This window comes from Ziziphus jujuba, chromosome 11 (genome assembly GCF_031755915.1).
Source record: "Ziziphus jujuba cultivar Dongzao chromosome 11, ASM3175591v1".
Classification (NCBI taxonomy): Eukaryota; Viridiplantae; Streptophyta; class Magnoliopsida; order Rosales; family Rhamnaceae; genus Ziziphus; species Ziziphus jujuba.
In genome coordinates, this window is record NC_083389.1 from 6,485,224 (window position 1) to 6,509,685 (window position 24,462).

A 24,462-nucleotide genomic window follows, 5' to 3' on the forward strand; every position below is an offset into this window, starting at 1 on the left:
TCAGATTTAAAACTAAGTGTTCAGAAACCCAACATGCTCTCTCAAATAATCAGGAATACAAGCAACACATCATAAAAGGCTTAACACTAGCAGCTGAGCCCTTCTGGGAGAAGAGAACAATGAGAAAAAAGACCCATATTTTTCTTTTTCCTTTAAGTAAAACAAGTATCTTGTTGGCATTCCAGTTCAAAACTAGTTTCCAATGTTTATTGTAGCATTCAAAAAATGAACAAGAGGAGTACACGTTCATATATATGAAGAAAAGATGAACAAAAGAAGTCGGCCGGCTTACCGAACCGGCTGCTGATTATAGTGATTCTTCTCCTTTTTCTTTGCAGCAGCTAGTTTCGCACTCCTGGCAGCAGCTTCATTTGCAGCGGCTCGGGCAGCAGCATCCATCTCTTTGCTAGATTTCTTCTTCTTCATAGAAGCCGCTTTCTTTAGCCGCTCTCTAACGTCAACAGACGATGCATCTTCTGCCTTCTCATCACCAGCAATTTCATTTGCTGCATTTCCATCGTCTGTGCCATCAGGCTGGTCCTGAGATTCTTTGGGCTCCTTCGATGATTTATCCTTCTTTTTCTTCTTTTTAGCAGATTTGCTTTCCCCAGGTGCATTCTCCTTCTTGTCCACATCCTCACTGTGGTTCTCTACTTTCTTCTCTTGTGCAACACCTTCAAGTACATGTATGGCAAAAGTCAGTTCATGCAATAAATTACCCAAAATATAAAGCTACACATTGAAAAATTTTATTGCTTGCAAAAAATTAACATTTAATGGAAACCCAGTAAGCATGCTTTAAGTCTAGGATAAACGGCCAGCAGATATAGAACTTTAATACTTTAAAGGTAAAGTAATTACAGTTTTTCTGACCTATTTCCAAAATGGTAAACTAATAAGCTATTTAACTAAAGCTGAAATGTAATTGATTTCCTAAGTTTTAATCAACAGATAGGATATGTCTTAAAAACAACAATATAGGAATGGAATTATTATGGATGAAATGCAATCATGAACTGTAAAGCTCCTACTACATGAGCTAAGAGACACAGTTATTTTGCTTCCAAAAAAGTCTAGTTTGTTGGGTGTCACACAATATATGCATTTAATTTCTGGAAAACAATAACCAATTATCAATAATACTGCCCCACATGGAAAAAAGAATTGAAGGACCCTCACAGGTAGCAGAAGAAAGAACTGAAATGCCTAAATCTGTTCATAAATGCTAATTACCATGGGAATCATCCTGGCCACTGGTCTCACTTATAGTATTACATCCAAACTCAGCAAGAACAGCTTCAAGTTCTTCAAGCTCCTTTTTCTTCAGTTCTTTCTTTGAAAGCTGTCTTTCTGACTCTTTAGGAGGTGGAGAAGCTTCAGAATGCTTCTTAACAGGCTCAGTTTGCAATGGTGATTCAGGCTCATTTTCATGTTCTTCTTCTGCATCATCATCCACTTCGTCGATCGCTTCTTCGTCACTTTCACTTACCTAGAATTGAAAACAAGGAATTCTAGTATGATTGACAGGAAAAACAGTTATCAAAGAAATAAGGTGATTCAAAATATAACACAGATTTTATGCATCTTATGGTCCCACATCTAAATTACCAAAACCGATTGAAACTTAATTGACTTAAATATAGAATGGGGCAAACTAGGCAAAAATATATTCATTCCTTACACATGTAGCACTGAATCATATTCTGTATAATATATGTCTGATGACCATCTTTCAAGCATCCTATGTTCAACAAACACTGAAGCAATAAATTTTTTTAAATGATAGAACAAGCACCTTAGATGGCTCAAAATCATTCTCTTTTAGTTTTAGGATCTAATTAGCATATACACCTGGTCTACATAAAATAACGTGAAGCTATTGTAAGAGCCACCTAGATAAGTTACAACAGAATATTACTTTATAGTATCAAGAATTTGCCACCTTTCAAGTTGCAATACAACCAAATTTGACCAAGTATTCCAACTAAGAATGTACGAGTACAAGTGTGGGAGCAGAGTCCTCCTAAGAAGCCAACAGGTGGAGAGCTGTGAATAATTCGACCATGGCCACAATTCTACGACAATCAACACGTGTTGAAGGCAATAGGATTCCAACAAAATAAATAGCTATCTTCTTGTTTTGTTATTTTAAGAAATAGCGTAAAAGAAAACCAAAGGTAACGACAAACATAAAAGTAAATACATCCATATAAGCCGCAGACCTAGTTGTAGCAATAAAAATGCAATGATCACCATGTGCCGCTGTCCATGGAAAGAATTGTTTCTAACCGTTACAAGACAATATATCAAACTTTGGAGGATCGATGTCAATCATTGTCAAGCTAAATAATAAAAAGAATTGACTAAAGTAGACATTGAGTTCAGTTACCACAAGCATCAAGATTCTGATCCTAGTTCTGCAACAATCAACACGTGTTGAAGGCAATAGGATTCCGACAAAATAAATAGCTATCTTCTTGGCTAGCTATTTTAAGGAATAGCATACCGGAAAATCGGGGGTAATGACAAGCATAAAACTAAATATATCCAAATGAGCTGCAGAAAACCTAGTTGTAGAAATAAAAATGCAAGATTTCACCGTTCACAGAACAAGCTGATTTTAACAATTGCAAGACGAAATACATCAAACTTTGGAGGATCAATATCAATCGTTGTTAAGCTAAAGAATCAAAAGAATGACTAAAGTAGACATTGAGTTCTACTGTATCCACAAGAAATTGCCATAATTTCCTATTTTTCCTTTTTTAAGTTACATTGAAAAGCCTATGCCCAAACAACAAACCCAAACTTCTTATTAAATCAAGAATAAGAAAAATGATTGCTTTTAGAAGTATTACTAATATAACAAATCTAATTGCACACGGCTTATCAAATTGAATTTTCCATCTAATCTCCAAATATCTACCCAAGCGTTTTCTATTTTATCCATGTGAAAAAAGATCAATGTTTGATAATAAATAAACCCACTCATTCCTGAACCATCAATGTCTAAACACCATAACTATCCACCAGTAGTCCAAATGCAAAGTCCAAAAAACAAACACAAACAAATCAAAACACTTAAGAGGCACATACTAGTGAGAAAATAAATTCATTTTTTTTTTCCCCCCATAACTTAGCATCGTACAGTAGTAAGAACATGACCAAGCTAAAAAGAATATATTAAACAACCCACCTCCCCAACAAGCTCAGGCTCAGCCTCAGGCTCCTTAGCATCCTTTGAATCCGGTTCACCCCAGACCGCCGATTGCGGCGGAGCCGTCATGGCATAATAGTCGTCATCATCTTCGTCATCCACATCAGCCCACGACTTTACCGTAAGCGGAGCCGGCGCCCAAAACACTTCCTTCTCTTGCTCTTTCTCCGGCTTCTTCGCCGAACTTTTGCCCTTTGACGATCCCTTTTCCTTCTCCGAAGCCACCCCCGACGATTTCTTCTTCTTCTTCAAGCTCCCGAGCGCCGCAAAAACGTTGGTGCTGTTTATCACCGGGGACTCTTCCTTCCTGCTCCCACCTCCCACCATATCCAAAATCCACAAACCTCGAACAGCCTCAACCGTGTTCGCAAACAACGAGTTTCCTGGAAAAATTACTTTCTGTAAAGACGCCGAACTATGCGTCCAGATAAATATCGGAATGAGCCGGAGTTCAAAAACCCAAAAAAAAAAAAAAAAAGAGAAATGAAATTAGGGTTTTCAGATGGATTTGATTCTAAGATATCTACGACGGTGATTCCTACGTCGACAAAGATCTGAGAGCGGAAACAAAACGAATCGTATTGAACTAAGATGTTTCAGAATCTAAGGCGAGCTTAATAGATAATGTAACTCCAGTTCGGAAGAGACGCTTTCTGTTTTATACAGAGAGAGAGAGAGAGAGAGAGAGATAGACGAGTAGCAATTAGCAAACCCTCCTTTTTATTTCACACCGGTGTTTATTTTGTGAGTGTGAGAGAGAGAGAGAGAGAGATTTACGACGTGGCATTTTTAGGCGCTTGCATGATGGGCCCGGGCTCTGCACGTACACAAAAATAGGGCCGATGATGGCTCGCGAGGTACATTCCAGATGATTATTAGCATGAAGACCAATGTGTCATCGAAAGCGATAACCGTATGATGAATCGACTTCCAAGATCGGATGTGTGGCCAAGATGGACCGTTTCGGAAGTAGGTCCCGTTTAACCTGGCTTTTTTCCTGTGGGGGTTTTATGTGCGTGTGTTCATTAAGGGAGAAAATCTTATATTACACCATGACACCTGGTACCAGGTCATTTGTTGCCATTTCACATTTAAAATATTGTCATATCATCAAGAGTTGATAAACATTCCCAATTAATTTTTGATGCGCCTATCTTTTATTCTTACTCTCCTTAAATTTCCTAATTTTTATCATGCTCCATACTTTTGAAATATCACTTCAATTTTTCATTATTTTCTCAATTATTTTCTTCTTTCCACTACACAATCCATTATCTCATTTTAAAGAAATTTTGAAAATTAAACTTAAAAACTTTAAAAAGAAGAAAAACATTGAAAGTACTTTGTTCCTTCCTTTTCTACCATGTCTTTCTTTGTTTTTTTGGCTAAACAATTCTACCATGTCTTTCTTGTGCTCTTCTTGTCTATCAAATAAAATACTTGTGGAATGTTGAAAAAGTGAAGTAAGATTCAAAACCTTCCACGATGGAATTTGGAAATAGATAAAAGAAAGGAATCTATACCTGAATTCATAGAGGAAAGAAAAAAATAGAAACAAAAAACAGCGTTTAAAAAATTATTTAAAACATTTAACTTTTAATGATATAATAATTTTTTAAAATGTGACATTTCGTAGCAACTTATCTAATACCACCGTATCTTCCAAGACTTTCTCGCACAAGAGATGGATACCAAGTGGATAAGAGGGCACTTGGATGTCATGCAGATGGGTTTGGGGTGGGTCGGTCCCACTTTTCGAGTGTAACTGATTTTGTTTTTACTGTCGGTTTTTCTGATTTTTTAATACCTTCGGCTCTCCCATTAATGACCTTTTACAAGAAAAATTAATATTTACTCATACAGGAATAATTATGTTAAATTGATATGCCTTATGTAATGAAATTAAAATATTCTCACCCACCGAGAGAGGGAAGAGGATGCCTTGCTATAATTTTCACGTGCTTGCTGGATTGAGTAATTTTCTTTTTCTTATCTTTTTTTAATGCTAAAATCAATTTTCGGCTCAACATGGACCGTCTTTCTCATATTGGACAAGTGAAAGCCTCAGCAAGCTCATAGGCCCAAAAATGATAAGGAGGTAGAGGGCAGCGTACAGTTTCACTGTTTCAGTATGTTTTTATTTTTTTTGGAATAAATTATTTAAATATAAACTATTTATTTTTTTTTATTTTTTTTATGATTCAAACTCGTATTTTTGTACTTTTGTATTTTTTAGGACAGTTTCTAGTATGTTGGAAATGCTTTAAATGCATAAATAGAGCAATTGTTGAAATATTTTAGTAATAACATAAAACTATAGTTTATGCAATGCGCGAGATAGAGAGATCTACTTCATGGAAAATTACGAATGAAGAGGCACCCAAATTTATGCTGAAAACAATTGCATATACATCAAAAATTGAAGTAATCATATAAAACAAACTTTAACCATTTATTCACAACTTATCTTTCAAATAAAAAAACGAACAAACGCACAAAGCATGATTCTTGATTCTTGTCGTAACTAGAAGAAATTAGAATGGTACCAAACTCAGCTGTATAGAGACCAAAGCATATTATGAGTTCCACACCAAATTTAGGATTTTTTTTTTTTTAAGAATATATATATATATATATATTTATATTTATATTTAACAATACATACATATATATATATATATATATATCAAAAAAAGAGTAAGGAAATACCATTGAAATGGTGGCACATGGACACTAATCCAAATAATACTTTGTAAAAATACCTTGAAGCGTTCCGACTGGTTGGAAATCTAGACTTTAGATTGTGCAACTTGATAATGTATCAAATTTATGGCTCATAGAATTTTTTGGTAGGTCTACACAAATAAGAAGGAAAGTTGTAAAGCATACAAAGGAATGCCATGAAATGATGGCACATAGACACTAAACGAAATAATATTTTGTAAAAATCCCTGGAAACATTCACTGTTTGGACATCTAGATTTTGGATTGTGTATCTTGATAATGTATCAAATTTATGGCCCATAGAATTTGTTGGCAGGTCTACACAGAAATAACTTAAAGACATTTTGATGAAAGAGGAACAAAGGAAAAATAGCACTTTTTCCTTAGTCGATAAGTCATGGCAACATTCATGCTCGAACCAAGATTAGGCCAATTTCACTAATTCTTCTTCCATTTCCTATTTGTTAAGCATTTTTAGAGAGGTAAATCAAAGTTATGCAATCCAGCTTTTTCTAATAATCTACAAATTTCTGTTCGTCACCTACTCCAGGAAACAAGATAGAGCGTCCCTTTAACAAACTTCAACTTGTTTAATAATTAGCCATAAAGCAAACCCTTCAGCTTCCTTGTTTGCATGGAAGTTGAAACTCCATTTTCAACCTTCACATACGACTAAACTCATTGACACATTCAATTCCGTAAACATAGATTTCAGATTTAAAACGAAGTATTCAGAAACCCAATATGCTCTCTTGAATCAGGAATACAAGAAACACGTCATTAAATGCTTCACTTTAGCAACAGCAACCGACTAGGAGAAAAGAACACTGAGAAGAAAGACCATATATTTCTTTTTTCTTGTTCCTTTTGAGTAAAACAAGTATCTTGTTGCCATTCCAGTTCAAAACCGGTTTCCAATGTTTATTTTAGAATTCAACAAATAAACAAGAGGAGTACACGTTCATATATATGAAGAAAAGATGAACAAAAGAAGTCCAGCCAGCTTACCGCACCGGCTGCTGATTATAATGATTCTTCTCCTTTTTCTTTGCAGCAGCTAGTTTCGCACTCCTGGCAGCAGCTTCATTTGCAGCGGCTCGAGCAGCAGCATCCATCTCTTTGCTAGATTTCTTCTTCTTCATAGAAGCCGCTTTCTTTAGCCGCTCTTTAACATCAACAGCCGATGCATCTTCTGCCTTCTCAGCACCAGCAACTTCATTTGCTGCATTTCCATCGTCTGTGCCATCGGGCTGGTCCTGAGATTCTTTGGGCTCCTTTGATGATTTATCCTTCTTTTTCTTCTTTTTAGCTGATTTGCTTTCTGCAGGTGCATTCTCCTTCTTGTCCATCTCCTCACCGTGGTTCTCTACTTTCTTCTCTTGTGCAACACCTTCAAGTACATGTATGGCAAAAATCAGTTCATGCAATAAATTACCCAAAATATAAAGCTACACATTGAAAATTTATTGCTAGCAAAAAATTAACATTTAATGGAAACCCAGTAAGCATATTTTAAGTCTAGGATAAACGGCCAGCAGATATAGAACTTTAATACTTTAAAGGTAAAGCAATTACAGTTTTTCTGACCTATTTCCAAAATGGTAAACTAATAAACTATTTTTTAACTAAAGCTGAAATGTAATTGATTTCCAAAGTTTTAATCAACAGATAGGATGTGTCTTACAAACAACAATATAGAAATGGAATTATTATGGATGAAATGCAATCATGAACTGTAAAGCTTCTACTCCATGAGCTAAGAGACACATATTTATTTTGCTTCCAAAAAGGTTTCGTTTGTTGGGTGTCACGCAATATATGCATTTAATTTCTGGAAAACAATAACCAATTATCAATAATACTGCCCCACATGGACAAAGAATTGAAGAACGCTCACAGGTAGCAGAAGAAAGAACTGAAATGCCTAAATCCGTTCATAAATGCAAATTACCATGGGAATCATCCTGGCCACTGGTCTCACTTATAGTATTACATCCAAACTCAGCAAGAACAGCTTCAAGTTCTTCAAGCTCCTTTTTCTTCAGTTCTTTCTTTGAAAGCTGTCTTTCTGACTCTTTAGGAGGTGGAGAAGCTTCAGAAGGCTTCTTAACAGGCTCGGTTTGCAATGGTGGTTCAGGCTCATTTTCATGTTCTTCTTCTGCATCATCATCCACTTCGTCGATCGCTTCTTCATCACTTTCACTTACCTAGAATTAAAAACAAGGAATTCTAGTATGCTTTACAGGAATAACAGTATATCAAAAAATTAAGGTGATTCAAAATTAACACAGATTTTATGCATCTTATGGTCCCATGTCTCAGTTACCGAAACAATTGAAACTTAATTGGCTTAAATATAGAATGTAGCAAATTAGGCATAAATTTATTATTCCTTACACACGTAGCACTGAGTCATATTCTACATATGTCTAATGACCAACTTTTCAGCATCCTAAGTTCCACTAACACCGAAGCAATTTTTTTTTTTTTCAATGATAACTACCTAATTTGTTCAGTCCCGAAACAAGTATCTTAGATGGCTCAAAATCATTCTCTTTTAGTTTTAGGATCTAATGAGCATGTACACCGGGTCTACACAAAATAACGTGAAGCTGCCGTAAGAGCCACCTAGAAAAGTTACAACAGAATATTACTTTATGGTATCAAGAATTTGCCACCTTGCAAATTGCAAAACAACCAAGTTTGATCAAGTATTCCAACAAATAATGTATGAGTACAAGTGCCTATGCAGCAACCTCCTAAGAAGCCAACATGTGGAGAGCTGTGAATAATTCGACCATGGCCCCAATTCTACGACAATCAACACGTGTTGAAGGCAATATGATTCCAACAAAATATATAGCTATCTTCTTGGTTGTTATTTTAAGGAACGGAGTAACAGAAAACCAAAGATAACGACAAACAAAAAGGTAAATATATCCATATAAGCTGCAGAAAACCTAGTCGTAGCAATCAAAATTCAATGATCAACGCGTGTCGTCGTCCACAGAACAAGTTGATTCTAACCATTGCAAGACACAATATATCAAACTTTGGAGGATCGATGTCAATAAGTTAAAGAATCAAGAGAATTACAAAAGCAGACATAGAGTTCTACTGTGCCCACAAGGATCAAGAATGTGATCCTAGTTCTGCGACAGTCAACACGTGTTGAAGGCAATAGGATTCCAACAAAATAAATAGCTATCTTCTTGGTTTGAAAGGTAACAACAAACATAAACTAAATATATTCGTACAAGCTGCAGAAAACCTAGTCGTAGCAATAAAAATGCAATGATCAACACATTTCATCGTTAACAGAACGAGTTGATTCTAACCGTTGCAAGACAGAATCAAACTTTGGAGGATCGTTGTTAAGCTAAAGAATCAAAAGAATGACTAAAGTAGACATTCAGTTCTAATGTATCCACAAGCAATTACCATAACTTCCTATTTTATCTTTTTAAGTTACGTCGGAAAGCAACCAAGAATAAGAAAAATGATTGGTTTTAGAAGTATTACTAATATAACAAATCTAATTGCGCACGCCTTATCAAATTGAATTTTCCTTCTAATCTGCAAATACCCGCCCAAGCGTTTTTATGTTTTATCAATGTCGAAAAAGATCTTCAATTTTTGAGACTGAGGGGTTGAATCGACGTCCCAGGTCATTTGGCCCAGAAAACGTTTGATTTGCCGCAATGTCTGATAAACATACATATTCATTCCTGAACCATCAATATCCAAAACCATACCTATCCACTCTATTCCAAATGCAAAGTCCAAAAACAAACACAAACAAATCAAAACACAGAGAGCCACATACTAGTGATAAAAGAAAAATTAATCTTCATTATCACATGATATAGCATCGTGGAATAATAAGAACATGATCAATGCTAAAAAGAATATGTTAAAGAACCCACCTCCGCAGCAGGCTCAGGCTCCTTAGCATCCTTCGAATCCGTCTCACCCCAGACCGCCGATTGCGGCGGAGCCGTCATGGCATAATAGTCGTCATCATCTTCGTCATCCACATCAGCCCACGACTTTACCGTAAGCGGAGCCGGCGCCCAAAACACTTCCTTCTCTGGCTCTTTCTCCGGCTTCTTCGTCGAACTTTTGCCCTTTGACGATCCCTTTTCCTTCTCCGAAGCAGCCGCCGACGATTTCTTCTTCTTCTTCAAGCTCCCGAGCGCCGCAAAAACGTTGGTGCTGTTTATCACCAGGGACTCTTCCCTCCTGCTCCCACCTCCCACCATATCCAAAATCCACAAACCTCAAACAGCCTCAACCGCGTTCGCAAACAACGAGTTTCCAGGCAAAATTACTTTCTGTAAAGACGCCGAACTATGCGTCAAGATAAATATCGGAATGAGCTGGAGTTCAAAAACCCAAACAAAAAAGAAAAGAAAAGAAAACTAAATTAGGGTTTTCAGATGGATTTGATTCTAAGATATCTAGTACAGAGATTCCTACGTCGCAAGGATCTGAGAGCGGAATCAAAACGAATTGTATTAAACTGAGATGTTTCAGAATCTAAGGCGAGCTTAATAGATAATGTAGCTCAAGTTTAGAAGAGAGGCTTTCTGTTTCACACCAGAGAGAGAGAGAGAGAGAGAGAGGGAGAGAGAAATAGCAATTGGCAAACCCTCCTTTCAATTTTACGCTGGTGTTTGTTTTGTGAGAGAGAGAGAGAGAGAGTTTTACGACGTGGCATTTTTATGTGCTTGCCTGATGGGCCTGGGGCTCTGCACGTGATGGGCCTGGGGCACTGCACGTACACAAAAAAAGGGGCCGAAGACGGCTCTAGAAGTATTCCAGATGATTATTAATAAGAAAACCATTGTGTGATCGAAAGCGATAGCCGTCTGATGAATCGACCTTGAAGATCAGATGTGGTCAAGATGGGCCTTTTCGGAAGTGGGTACAGTTGAACCTGGCTTTTTCCCGTCGAGGTTTTATGCGCGTGTGTGTGTGTGCGCGCACGTGCACAGAGGAGATGAATAGCAAATGGATAAGAAGGCATTTGGATATCATGCAGATGGATTTGGGGTCTGGACCCACTGTTCGAGTGTAACTGATTTTGTTTTTACCTTCGGTTTTTCTGATTTTTAATACTTTTGCCTCACCTATTAATGACCTTTTACAAGAAAAAATAATATTTATTTATACAGTAATAATTATACAAAGTGCTATGTCTATGTAATGAAATTAAAATATTCTCACCCTATGAGAGAGTGAGAGGCTGTCTTGTTATAATTTTCACGTGCTTTATTGAGTCTTTTTTTTTTTAAAACCTGGACGGACTTACTCATCTTGGACAAATGAAGGCCTCCAAGAGCCCATGGGCCCAAAACTGACAGGAGGCAGAAGGTGGATAACAGTTTCCAACATGTTGCAAATTTGCTTTTAGTGCACATATATTTAGGGCAATTGGTGAAATTTTTTCAGTAATAACATAAAACTATAATTTATGTCTTGCATAAGATAGTGAGCTCTACTTTATGAAAAAAAGAAGAATGAAAAGACACCCAAATTTATGTTGAAAACAATTACATAGGCATCACAAATTAAAGTATTTATATAAAACAAACTTTAACCATTTAATTCAGAACCTATCTTTTACAGCAAAAAAAACAAACCGAGGTACAAAAGCATGCTTCTTGATTCTTGTCGTAACTAGAAGAATCTTAAAATATCCCAACAGAACCCAGCTGTACAGAGCCCAAAAGCTTATTAATTATTTATGAGTTCCACACCAAACTTGGGTGTTTTCTTAAAAATAAAAAATAAAAAATAAAAACGAAGAGTGAAAAAAGAATACCATGAAATGATGGCAAATGGACCTGATCAAAATAATATTTTGTAAAAATCCCTCAAAACATTCAGACTGGCTGGAATTCTAGACTTTGGATTGTGTATCTTGATAATGTACAAATTTATGGCGTAGAATTTGTTTGCAGGTCTACACAGAAATAAAAAAGGAAAGTCGTAAAGCATGCAATGCGTTATATAAAAGGAAAAAGAAAAAATTAGCACATTCCCAAAGAATCAATCTTACTGCCAAAAAAATAAAAATAAAAAACTAAAAAATAAAAAATAAAACATTCCCAAGAATCAATCTCATAAAAGGCTTGTGCACCTGAATTTTTACACGAAAAACCATCATTTTCCATGAAACATGATGCAAGCTGTTATATTAGGAAGCATAATCTTACTCAGAATAACAAATTCAAACAAAGAAGAAAAAGAAACAAGAAAAAGAAACGAAAATCAAGATGAAGCAAGGTTGATGGGGTTATCAAAAGTTGTCCCAACATGTTGAATAACGAAACCGTAGATCTTTCTCTTTAGCTGATCAACCTTTTGGAGGAGAGGTTCATCGCTTCTGGAAACCACTCGATCCAACCACTCATTAACTCGTTTCAATTGCGATAAAACTGCTGTAATGGAGCTACTGTCCAGAGGTAATTTCCCTCCATCAGTAGCACACTCGCCAAACACCCGAAAACCAGCATCCAGGGCCTCCTCAACAAACCAAAGAAACCACATTTTCATCTCGGATTGCAACTGATTTCCAAGCTCAACCGTGTTTTGCATGCCATGACCCCTTGTCCATGCCCCAGCATGAGAAATATTGGATTGTGGCAATGGAGAACAAGGCTTCACGTTGTTTTGGGAGAGTGGACTGAATGATTGTCGTTTTGACAAACTTTTCTGCAGTGTTGATGAAGCCCCATTCTCTTGGCTTGTTATGAGGGAAACTATTTCAAGATCGGTAGCCAAGGCAGCTTCCACCCACAAGGATACTGACCTTGATTCCTCAGTTGGTGTATCAAGGTGAGGTGCTTCAGAATGGCGGCTATTGGCAACTGATTCGGCATTCACAGTTGATCTCATAACATCATCGTAGATTGAAAAGAAGCTGTCAATGGTGGGTAAAGGATTCCCAACCTTGGAAGAGGAAGAGAGTTCTGAAAACATGCTGAGATAAAAATAAATAGGGAAAGATAAGACCACTGTTTCCAAAACACTTGAGATAAACATAACCACAAAGAAAAATTTGACCCTATAAATGCATCCATGAAACTACGAACACCCAAAGTATAACATTAGTCACCCTACTTGTCACACATCTCAGCCTTAGGAATGCACATACTTTTGCAGGCAAAAAGAGAGACTGGAAGACAACACTACCTTAAACTCCTTATAACAGACTCTGTAGCAATGGCCTCCTCCAGTGCTTCAGCCGCAGCCCTCGAAGCAAGAACCTTCCTTTGCATTGCCTCCTGCAGTTGGGCGTGAGGTTAGTTAATATACTAATTTTACATTAATAAGTTTTGCATCCTAGTCAAAATCGCCTAAGTTGCATCAAAGTGCAAAATATCTCTAAACTCCCCTGTCAATAAGAAATCCATTTATACCTTTCCAAGTCTGGCAAGGTCCGCAGAGACTGCATCCAGTTTAACACTACCATCGGTCCATTTCTTTTCATGAACAGTGATACCTAGAGCTGCACTGCTTGGTTTCTCTAGGATAAGACAACCTCCCGGTGAGCTAGATTTTGTTTTCTCATGGCTTGACGAATCATCACTATTGGGTTTGCGGCCATTTGCATCACTCAAACGCCTTGAAATGGCAGCCTGCAGGAACAACACAGTGAAAAGAAGAAAAGTAAGGGAGAGTAGTAAACACAGGGTAGTCATGTAAGGCTTATAAACTCAATACATGAAGGCACAGATGGCTGAAAGAGAATGATTTGACGAATAAATGAATGAAATATGATATAAAAAATAAAACTACTAAGAATTAAGGCCACTCCTTTTTGAAATTTATTTTCAATATAGTTAGAAAATATTCGGCTTTTTAACTTAATTGACTATAACAAACATTCAACAGCGGTTGCTTTTATTTTCTTTGTTGTTTCCTACGAGTATAAATGAGATTACCGGAATCTCGCCTAGGAGAAACTAATATGCAGGGCAATAATAGTTGGGACTTGAATTACCCATTTTAGCTTCCTTTTATGTTGGTAATTCATTGACAATTCAAATTGTATAAAGATTAACAAATGAAAGAAAGGGAGCAACACAACAGATCAATAGTTGGCTAACCGCACAAATAAGGAAAAAGCATATAATTACTAAATCACAAATAATATAGATGTCTCAGTCTTACTCAACCATACAAGCATGTTAAAAATTCAAATAATCTAATAGCAATTGTACAAAAGGAATTACCTGGGTACGCAAAATCGCTTGCAGATCTGGTTTATTTTTGGAAACAGTCTTCTCTTTTTGCTCCACAGATGCAGCTGGCACTGCTGGTTGCTCATCCCAGCTCTTCCTAACTATCTTAGCTGACCCAACAATGGCTTCCGAAACCTTCGAAATCCCAGCAGCAATAGTTGCCATCTTCTTCTTGCCAGCAGAATCTGCAACACCTGTTACCATGGGCGAAACCCTCACTCCGGACAACCTTCTGCCCGGAGAAAGAGAAGCTCTTCGTGCCGGCGAAGCCTGCTTACGGCCGTTCGGTGACGGCTGTCGGTACCTCGATGGCACGATAATGGCAGGTTCCTTAGAATTCTTCCTATTCTCTTCACGAGCTGCCACTAAACTCGGAACCGCGCATTTCGAAGGTGCCGGAGATACTGATCTTTTTCCTTTTCCAGCAGGTGATGGATCTCTTTCCGCTGCAGCTACATTCTTCTTCCCGATCGATGCTGATCTCTTAGCACCAGCAGGAGACGAAAACCTCGAAGGCCTATCAGAGACCTTGGTTTCATCAGAATTGCCAACTGGTATATTAATATTATCTCGTGGCGCAAGAGGCTGCCTTGAACTTGCTCTGCCTTTTTCGGGTTTGGATTCAATCTTCCATTCCCTATTCTCGCTCCGAGCTTCCTCAGGCTTCTTGCTAGATAAGTAAGCCGCAATCGGATCCACGGACTGGTCCGAATCGGAGACGGGTTGAATCACGAATTCCCTCTTGGAAGCAGAAATTCGGGCAATCAGTGGTTCAGGACTTCCAACAAACGAGTGGCGTCCAGCAATCGGACGAATACCACAGACCCGTGGGAACGGCGAATCGAATTCGAACCGGTCGACGTAGACGAACTGGCCGAGCTGCAATCGGTTTGTGAGGATGAGATCGTAGTCTCGGTCGGAGAGGCAAACGTAGGTGGAGTTGAGGGAGTCGGAGAGCTGGACGTAAAATCCATGGTTGGGCCAGAGATCAGAACCGGCGAGACCTGGCACGATGCCGATGACTTGTAGAAGAGCGGAGCGGTGGTCGCCGGTGACTCGGACGTTGGAGTTCATGGACTGAAGGAGCTTCAGGAGGATACCTTGAGTCAGAGAAGCCATAGTGTGTGCGCGTCAGGTGCACGTGATGTGTGTGCAAGAGGTAGAGTGAGAGTGAGATAGAGCTTTAGCTTAGCTCTGTGAGTGTCTGGGGAGCCGAGAAGAAGATTACAGAAAAAGAAGAAGGCCACTAGGTACTAGTACAACAGCTCATTTGGCCGTTACAGATTTCAAATTCAAATGTGCGCTACTCTCATTGTTTGAATTCAGCCGCTTCGTTACCGTTACGTTTAATACTCATTAAGGAAAAGATCCTGTCACTGGCATTCCAAATAAAGTTTTTAAAGACCAGTAGTACCACGCCACTTGGCAGCTCAGCATAACAGAGAATATGTACCGCGGAGAGAAATCTAGGGTAACTAATGAATATTTTGTTTAAAGCCAAAAAAAAAAAAAAATGAAAAAAAGATTCGTTTTGGTCTTTGGGTTCTTTTTTTTATTAGGGAAAAAATGGAATTTTTTCTTTTCAATTATCACACGATAGTTTATGTTATGAATATAATTTCTTTTCTGATATTGTTTATTTTATAAATATTGAATGGTATTTGTTCCATTTTAGTATGAAATTCGACATCTTATACAATAATAACATCACTCATATAATTTATCTCATGGTTAAAGATAACATTTTTGTTATTTTAAATTAAATGAGAATCCACGCATAGGAATCTGAATCATTTTAACAAGCCACCTGTTACTGAATTTAACTTCAAATTTTGTCTTGCTTAAAGCCTTTTTTTTGGGGGCGAAATCTTATTTATCAATGAAACTGATAAATCATCAATCATTATACTATGTCTGGAATTTGGAATCTACGCAGCTAATAAATTAGAGTGATTCCGCGTCCATCTATTTCACATATGAACTTATAAATCATATCCTGCATCTATGGAGCTAATAAAGTGACCAAAAAAAAGGAACCGATGAGCCAATAGTCATTGCTGATATAACCGATTGGAGCTTGCCAATTAAGAACTTGTTGCATTAATTCTTACAATTACAATGTTCTAAGATTTGGTTCTCAGGGGGTGCAAGTTTGTTCACAAAATGCAGTTGAAACCTCTGGACATATTATTCAGATTCTCAACATGAATGCTTCACAAGAAGAAAGAAGAAAATTTTTACCACCAAAAAAAAAAAAAAAAAAAAAAAAACAGAGAAGAATGAAAAAAACAAAAAGAATCGGCAACGAGCAGCTAATTGATTATGAGACAACAAAAACCGGCTAAGCTTATCAATCATAATAGAATCATAAACAAAATACATCCCAAAACGATATTCATAACCAAGTCCAATACTCCATTATTAGCCAGCAGTATTGGAAAGCCATGAGAGATCATAATTGGGAACTGGCAGTCTCCAACAGAAGGATCGTCATCTGTCACCATTGCCAAACCAGAGAAATCACAGTTCCAGCTCTTCTGGTCATTGAGTTGGTAATACATGTTGAAAGCATAAGAAGCATTCCCTTCAACACTGAGATTATTACAAGAAGACCCAAAACCCAAAGCAGTACAATCTGATTGGCTACAAGCATAGTCTATACTATCCGGTAAATCATCCAAGTCTTTCACATCTGGGTTCAAAACACACCACCTTCTCAGCAAATATTTTACATCATCTGCTGGAACCAGGCCCTTATCTTCTCTACTACCTGACAAATCCAATTCATATTTTGGCTTCCCATCATATTCAAATATCCCCCAATGCCTCTCAAAATTTCCAGGAGATATGAGCTTAGCATTCTCATCAATAAGACTAAACAGATAGACTTCAATTTGGCCTTTTCTAGCTGGTGTTCCATTCCCACTCAAAGCACGCCTAACCATTCCCTGATTGAACCTCTTTGCGTATTGAACATTGGCATGTTTATCACCATCAGTTGGCCAACCAACTTCTCCAACAATGATTCGAATATCGGGGAATCCTGCTCTATTTAGAGCTGCAACGAGGGTGTCATAATTTGCATCGAAAGCATTGGTGTAAACTCGATCACCATCTTTAAGGGGCTTGCTTTTTCCATCAAAGAATGCATATTCAACAGGAAAATAGTCATTGCCATAGAGACTGAGAAAGGGATAGATGTTGACTGTAAATGGAGCTTCATTGGTATGGAGATATTGGATTATCTCGATTGTGATGTCTCGGACTTCAGGCCTGAAATCGCCAGCGGAAGGAACCAAGTTCCAGTCAGGGGAATTGTAGATGTCAGCATTGAAAGGGACAGTGGCCTTCACCCGAGAGCCAAGATGTGCATCGTTTAGTGCTTGCTGAATGTTCTTGAGGGCTGGTAATGTTGATTGAAGATAAGAGCCATTGTATGATTCAAGGAAGGGCTCATTGCCTACAGCCACATACCTACAAAAACAAAAGTCATAAGGGTAATATAACAAGTGGAAATTAATTTTTGTATAGAGCTAGCTCAAGAAATCAAACTGGAAGGCTTGCTCGAATTAATTCATTGGTTTAATATGATAAAGGGTGGTATTAATTTGCTTTTTTGACTTGGCTTGGACCACTGATATTTTGTGTCTTCGATTAAAAAAAAACCGAATATAATCAACTCACCCGGGTTTCATATGGAACAAAAGGTGCTTGAAAAGATTCAAGAACATTTAAGACCAAGAAACAGACAAAAGATTGTCACAATGCAATAAATTTTTGAAAGAATACTCATCATAATAATGGTCGTAAAACATGACCCAAATGAACACGACTCTAGAATTCGAGGATGGGCATTTCAAGAGTTAGATAAAGTAACCAGTTCTATACTTTAGAGAAAATTATCAAACTACCACGACCAAGGCACCAAGAAGCAGGAATTTTTTGACGCAATGAAGAAAACCACAGAAGATTAAAAACGAGACAGATTTTCAGGAATTAAAAGTAGAAGAAGAATAAAAAATGCCATCAAGGAGCCAAGAGAGAAACTGTGGAAAAAATTGTCAAAAGACAATCAAAAGATTGTGTTAACTCAACTTGACATTGACTCCACCAGTGTAGCTATAGCTGGTGACATTGGCATCAACCCAGGAAGCAGCAGCCACAGGATCCTCACTCATTTCTTGCAACATGGAATTGGGTACAGCCAGCATGACCTCAATAGGAGTCCCAATCAGAGCCCCCAATATCCTTTCATCAGCCTCAAACAACTTCAACTTTCGGAACCCATTATCCATCAGCATTTGAACCACCTTCTCCGGTGGAAGTTGGTGGGTTGCCATGGTTCCCCAGTTCACTCCCACAGTACCACTCGAACCTCCACCTGACATCTTTGTCATGAAAACAAGAATCACTACCACTGCCATAACATAGTTATGGTCTACCATTCTTTCTTGAGCCATTTTTTCATTCAGTACTCGTCGAAACCTCTCTCTCTCTCTCTCTCTCTCTATATATATATATATATATTGGGTGTCTCTTTGAATCTGAATCTTTCTTGAAGGAAGAAAGAAAGAATCAAGAAAGATTTTACAACCCCAATGATTGCGAGGTGCAGGGGAATGAAGAAAAGAAAAGGAGAAGGGGAATTGTTTTGGTCTTTCTTGGTTGAATTTATAAGCGTGACAAAGTGGGTTGTTATTTCTCTCTGAGTAGGATTCTAGTATCAAGCTTTTGGGAATCTTCATGAGGAAGTTCAGAGACCTATTGGGTATTTTTTACAAAATACTTTAATTTTTATTTTTCTTTTAGTTTGTGCATTGAAAAAAAAAAAGCAGAAAAGCTATGAAAGATTCGTTCCTTAATTCAGTTATTCGGTTATGTTACCTAGCTCACGCTATTTGTTATGCCACCTGAGATGAATCATATTGTGTATATATATATCTTATAGAGTAGTAAGTTATAGTATAAAAATTCATGCCAAAACTATGCCATAGTAATTTAATCCTTGGCAGAATAGGGAACACAAGAACATAAATCATACTTGTTACCAAAAAAGAACATAAAACAGACCAAGAAAACAAAGAGGGAGACCATGTTGTGGTCAAGTAGAAAATACGTTGACTCCTTTTTTATGAAGAGCATCGAAGGCAAACATTCAAAATGCAAACTTTCCAGCCCGATTCTACGTGTTTCATTTTCCATCAATTTGCCTTTCTTTCTTCCTGTTGCACTTTATAAGAGAGAGAGAGAGAGAGAGAGAGAGTGAGTTATAGTGCGCTCCAAGGAAAAAGGAAATCCTGGATGGATATATATCTTTTATTAAAAAAAATTTAATTTATGTTTATATACATATATATATATATATATATATATATTTTTTTTGTGGAGGTATATTTTACAACTACTCAAGAATTGCTTACCCTCACCTATGAAACTTCTTCCCTGGCTTCTCATTACAGTACCACACGTAGGAACTTTAAACTTTTATAGGGAAAAAAAAAAAAATAGCAGAAGAAAAAAGACAGAGAAAAAAGAAAAAAAACTTTGAGCAGAAGAAAAAGATACAAAGTATAAAAAAAAAAAAAAAAAAATGGAAAAGCATGAGGAATGAACTAAAGCACAAAAATTCCACCTTGTAGCGAATTTTTTTATCAGCAGAATTTCCAATAGCCTTGTTCTTTTACAGAGACACCAGCGGTGAAATTTAATTGCTAACAAAAATTGAGCGGAAAGATTTAGACTTCTTATTTGGTTGGATCCATTAAGTCATTAAACTTTTCAAGACTTGTGAAGAAAATGACTATCGTTTTCCGTGTATGATTCCAAGTGTTTAGGTCATCCACTTACGCATTTAAGAGATAGATATCAAACTGTATAAGATTTACTTGGAAACTTCAGCAAAAGAAAAAGAAAGATTTACTTGGAAACTTTTAACCATCTGACACTCGTTGACACGTCAGTGAAAAGCAATTACGAATGCTTTTGATAGTAAAAGTTTGCCTTTAAAGGTTTCCATTATTGTTAATTTATATCGATTTCTCACGTTATTCTTTAAAACAAGTTTCATCTGAAGGCATCGCCAACAATATTATTACATCTTCCATTTTCGCCAAGCTAGTTGATATTGTCTATCGTTACACTAACAGTTGTGTACTAAGGAGGATCAGCTGTCTTGATTGCTTTCATTTACTACTTCTCCGCGCAGAGGCAGAATTGTTTGTCTTCACATTCCTCATTTCCTCTATGATTCCTTTTTCTGTTAGCTGGGCAAGTCGAAACCAAACCAATCAAATTAGGGCTGGCCGTTAAAGAAAATGTGAAATTATCTTTCCAACAGAATGAAGTCGTGCTTGATTATCCATCCCCAACAGCAGTATGATTTATTCTGCTAGAGACATTTTCACTAAAGCATGCTTCTGGCAGACGAAAGCTCAAACAAAACATCGCCTGCACAACGGTGCCGGAGAAGAACAGTCATGAAAGCGACTAGCAAATGTGTATATATGTGAAGAGTACAAAATGGAAAGATAAAAGCTGTTTTCATGGTTACAATACCTTGTTTGGAGCAACATCTCTGACCCTATGAAATATTGGGTCTTGTACCTGGGTATTCAAGGCATACTCAGCCACCTGCATAATTGTTAGTGAGAATTTGGATTTGCAAAGACGGGCATCCTTGCAACATCACTATAAATATAATACGGGTAATGACAAGATTATGATAGAATGGTTTCTATAATGTCAACAATTAAAGGGCCGCTTTATTCATGGAAATAACTTACTGAAATAATATATTCCTGGGTTTCATTAGCCCGCATGAAGCAATAGCAGTGAATCCATGGGAGAGGTCCTCTCCAATATTTCCTCTGGACTAGGCCCTTAAATGCATCTGATGGTAAAAATAGAAAATATTTAAGAAATCAAATCTAATCTTTCTTACTATTCCTACAACTCTCTCAATCAGGAAAAATCTATAAGGATAGAACTTTCAAAGTAGTAATTTGTCTAGCTTTAGATGGCTAATTTATCAATCACAAGAAAATAAGATCAAAAACTAGCAACCAAAGATGTCAGTGCAGTAGATGAAGGCATCTGTACCTAGAAAATGAAGGGCAGAAGCAGGGAGGTTCATTAATACATGATCAATATGCTCCCAGGTCTTTATGTTAGAAATCTCAGAGCCCCGCATTCTCTTATTTTGACTTCCTTTTCTCCTATCAGCAACAGAAATACCTGTCCCATCAGCACTTAAATTAGTCATAAGTCAATTTTCTTTTTCATTTTTTATGGTACGGGAAAATAAAATTTGGATTTACACTCAAGCTAAAGACACTTAAATTCCACATGTACACCCCAGAAATCATTAGCCAATGCCTCGAATCAGTAATGGAAAAGTCATGTTCCTTATGCCCAAGGTACCTGTTTGACATTCATCTGAAAGTCTTTTAACTGAAGCTACTGATGCATCTGAACTCCTACTTGAGCCTCGTCTACCCTCCAGATTATTTATAATATCCTCTGGTACTTCTTTCACATTGACTGCAGGAAACACAGATTCCAGTTGAAATTCCCAATAAGAGATTGCATTACTGGAAGTTCACACTATATCTACACGAACAGATTACCAGTTAGCCTTCCGTTTTCTGATTTTTCTGAATTCAGCTGCATGCCATTTTGCTTGTAGGTTGATGTAGAGACACTGGAGTTCAATTCTGTCGCACATTCTGGCACTGTCATCATTTGAGAAATGAATTCCCTTGCATCACAATTGTATGCAAAAACACGATCATCAACCTTGTTAGTTTGCGCATTAATCTTCAGATAACGAACGCTATCTGGATTTAGGTCATTTGCAAATACAATGCATCCTTTCTGTGCTGCAGGAATAGCGAAAGGACCAATACCAGCAAACATGTCACAAATGATCTCCCCTGCTTGAAATTGAGAAACCATCCTTATGTGTTCATGCTCCAATCTTGAATTCCAATACACCAAGCTGTAATCAAGCTTAAAAGTACACCCATATTGCTTCACTTCTGTAACCATATCATTTTCTCCTGCTAGAACTTCAAATTTTGGCACACGGAACTCATTTGTAATTGTTCCAACTTTGTTTACAACAGTTTTGATTCTTGGATAATTTTTCTGCCCGTATAAAGATTAAAATTTAAACTAACTATAGAGAAAATCAGAAGCCAAAAATGGATAAAGATTTTAAAAAGAATATTATAATATGACACACAAATTACAATATAGCTATGCAAGTTAAAAATTCATATCTCTGTCCAGGAGCAATTATGAGAGATCAAGGAATATCTTCCAAATGAGTCAAATCATACAGATTATCACCAGGATTTCAGGATTTTCCTATTAAACAATAATCACAGAAGCATCATAAAAGTACAGTGAACAAAAATTATCAAAACGATACAGTATAATAATATCCCTAGAGCAACATTAACTTGGAAGAAAAAAACTGGAAAAGGAAGATGTTTCACGGACAAACAACATAAACAGGTTAGAGCCTAACCCATGCATTTGACTTCACAAGACAAAAGAAACAATTAAAACGAGGAAAGAAGCGAATGGAACATACATCATAGATAACTTTTGCAATAACATCCTTGTAGGGAAGTAATTCATCATGTATGTTCAGATGGGCAACATGACCTGCATGCATACCAAGCAACAACATGAATTCACCATCCAATGTTCTTAATATACTAAAAGAATTGTGCACAATCCTTAGAAAAACTCAAATTGGGTGCAGTAAGTTGTGATTATAAACCACAGAGGAGAGAGAGAGGAGAGGGGGGGGGGTGGGGAGGGGAAACACTGTACAAAACAGGAAAACTTCCTACAAAGCGCGAAGCAAAAGCAAAGCAGGTGAAATGACTTGAATACTTAACTATGGTTTCAAACGATGAAGGAACCTCAACTCCAGGAGGCAGAATCTGCTTCAAAATATGATCTGCAATCAAAATAACTCTCTAGTCAGAAACTTGAAAATCTGTCAAAATACAAAAAGAACCTGTTGAGCTACTTTTTCAACAATCTTTCCTTGAGGTTTAAGTAAAATCGTCACCGGGAAATAAATCAAATGAGCACCACACTGACCTGCACTCCAGTATGAGTATCCAAGAGTCAATGAATAGGGAACTACCTCGATCTTGCATAATCCTCTCAACTCATCAAGTTTTTGTTCTGGGATTTCAGATAAATCTGCCTCACATAAAAAATTATACATTTTGTGAGAGAAAAGTTCATTTAAAATGATACATTTTCCAAAAGAGGCCACTTGTTATAGTCACCTCATATCCATAATAAAGGTTAGGATCAATGAAATTTCGTCGAAAATGATATTATATCAAGACTAGTTATTTCAGGCCAAAACAGTTTCATATTCTGTTTCTGTTCTTGAAACTTAGACCCAGCCAATTCATTTAACAGAACCCATTTTCATCAGTAACACACAAAAACACACACACACACACAAAAAAAAAAAAAAGAAAAGAAAAAAATTCTAAATTCAGAATGTCTTACCGGAAGTTTGAACCCTTTCTGATAATATCATGTAACGGTTTTTTTCACATGTTGGATCTTCCGTAATGGGTTTAATGCGGGCCTTATCAAGTAAATAGCTGCATATAAAATGGCAGCAAAAATAAGAGTAGAAAAATAGCAATAAATAAATAAAAACCATATATTATAGAATATTATAATTTACACCATACATGGACATACCCATTTAGTATTCGGGTGGCGACCTTGCAAAGCTCGCGAGGGATTCGAAGTGCCCGCAGTTTTAAATGCACATCAAATTTGCTTCCGTCCAACATTGCAGTTTTCAATTCACCGAAAAGTTAATTCGCAACTAAACTATTCAAAATTTTCGAAGCCAATGCAACCACCCTATAACTTTGTAAAAAAATAATAATAATAAATAATAATAACAATAAGAATAAATAAATAAAAGGAAAAAAAATAAACTTTAAAAAGAAATTATGGTGTTAATGAATTGCAAGTAAGATGCTGTTAAAACGTAGTAAAACTATAACTGAATTCATACAGTCGAAATAGAAAAGGAAGAGAAAATAAAATAAAGATTGAAAATTTACCTTTAACACAAAACACTCTTTCAGAAGGGGCACTAGGGTTTAAGCATATAAAAATGGCGGAGATAGAAGAAGAATAAAAAAAAAAAATGTATTTTGGGCAACAGTGTCAGTTTGGATATGAGCAACCCAAAGCCCACTTTTCGTGTTTGGG

General features: G+C 36.9%; 4 protein-coding genes across 8 annotated transcripts; all 4 read right to left on the bottom strand.

Moving 5' to 3' along the window:
• Window positions 1-120: 120 nt before the first annotated feature.
• Window positions 121-10,636, bottom strand: LOC107435385 (uncharacterized). 3 transcript variants are annotated; one of them, XM_060812763.1, is made up of 3 exons: window positions 9,868-10,636; window positions 1,234-1,489; window positions 121-674 (listed from the first exon to the last, which is right to left on the bottom strand). In XM_060812763.1, exons 1-3 carry the CDS (start codon window positions 10,201-10,203, stop codon window positions 289-291), a joined length of 978 nt encoding a protein of 325 aa, XP_060668746.1. In that variant the 5' UTR covers window positions 10,204-10,636; the 3' UTR covers window positions 121-288. The 3 variants fall into 3 exon arrangements, with proteins under 3 accessions (XP_060668746.1, XP_015902477.1, XP_015898212.3); XM_016046991.4 differs by lacking the exon at window positions 9,868-10,636 and adding an exon at window positions 3,197-3,924; XM_016042726.4 differs by lacking the exons at window positions 121-674; window positions 1,234-1,489 and adding exons at window positions 6,770-7,331; window positions 7,893-8,148 and having other exon boundaries at window positions 9,868-10,635.
• Window positions 10,637-12,037: 1,401 nt separating this feature from the next.
• On the bottom strand, window positions 12,038-15,691 carry LOC107435367 (uncharacterized). Its single transcript, XM_016046966.4, has 4 exons — window positions 14,185-15,691; window positions 13,369-13,587; window positions 13,142-13,233; window positions 12,038-12,929 (listed from the first exon to the last, which is right to left on the bottom strand). Exons 1-4 carry the CDS (start codon window positions 15,310-15,312, stop codon window positions 12,218-12,220), a joined length of 2,151 nt encoding a protein of 716 aa, XP_015902452.1. The 5' UTR covers window positions 15,313-15,691; the 3' UTR covers window positions 12,038-12,217.
• Window positions 15,692-16,264: 573 nt separating this feature from the next.
• On the bottom strand, window positions 16,265-19,447 carry LOC107435373 (glucan endo-1,3-beta-glucosidase 8). The gene is made up of 2 exons (XM_016046971.4): window positions 18,289-19,447; window positions 16,265-17,667 (listed from the first exon to the last, which is right to left on the bottom strand). Exons 1-2 carry the CDS (start codon window positions 18,936-18,938, stop codon window positions 16,548-16,550), a joined length of 1,770 nt encoding a protein of 589 aa, XP_015902457.3. The 5' UTR covers window positions 18,939-19,447; the 3' UTR covers window positions 16,265-16,547.
• Window positions 19,448-20,149: 702 nt separating this feature from the next.
• Window positions 20,150-24,460, bottom strand: LOC107431843 (tRNA (guanine(37)-N1)-methyltransferase 2). 3 transcript variants are annotated; one of them, XM_048465865.2, is made up of 12 exons: window positions 24,312-24,460; window positions 23,938-24,111; window positions 23,737-23,834; window positions 23,311-23,415; window positions 23,102-23,164; window positions 22,790-22,863; window positions 21,819-22,338; window positions 21,613-21,732; window positions 21,292-21,426; window positions 20,976-21,082; window positions 20,749-20,823; window positions 20,150-20,640 (listed from the first exon to the last, which is right to left on the bottom strand). In XM_048465865.2, the coding sequence occupies exons 2-12, from the start codon at window positions 24,030-24,032 to the stop codon at window positions 20,548-20,550; spliced, it is 1,485 nt and encodes a 494-aa protein (XP_048321822.2). In that variant the 5' UTR covers window positions 24,033-24,111; window positions 24,312-24,460; the 3' UTR covers window positions 20,150-20,547. The 3 variants fall into 3 exon arrangements, with proteins under 3 accessions (XP_048321822.2, XP_060668606.1, XP_060668607.1); XM_060812623.1 differs by having other exon boundaries at window positions 23,938-24,105; window positions 24,312-24,439; XM_060812624.1 differs by lacking the exon at window positions 22,790-22,863 and having other exon boundaries at window positions 23,103-23,164.
• Window positions 24,461-24,462: the final 2 nt, after the last annotated feature.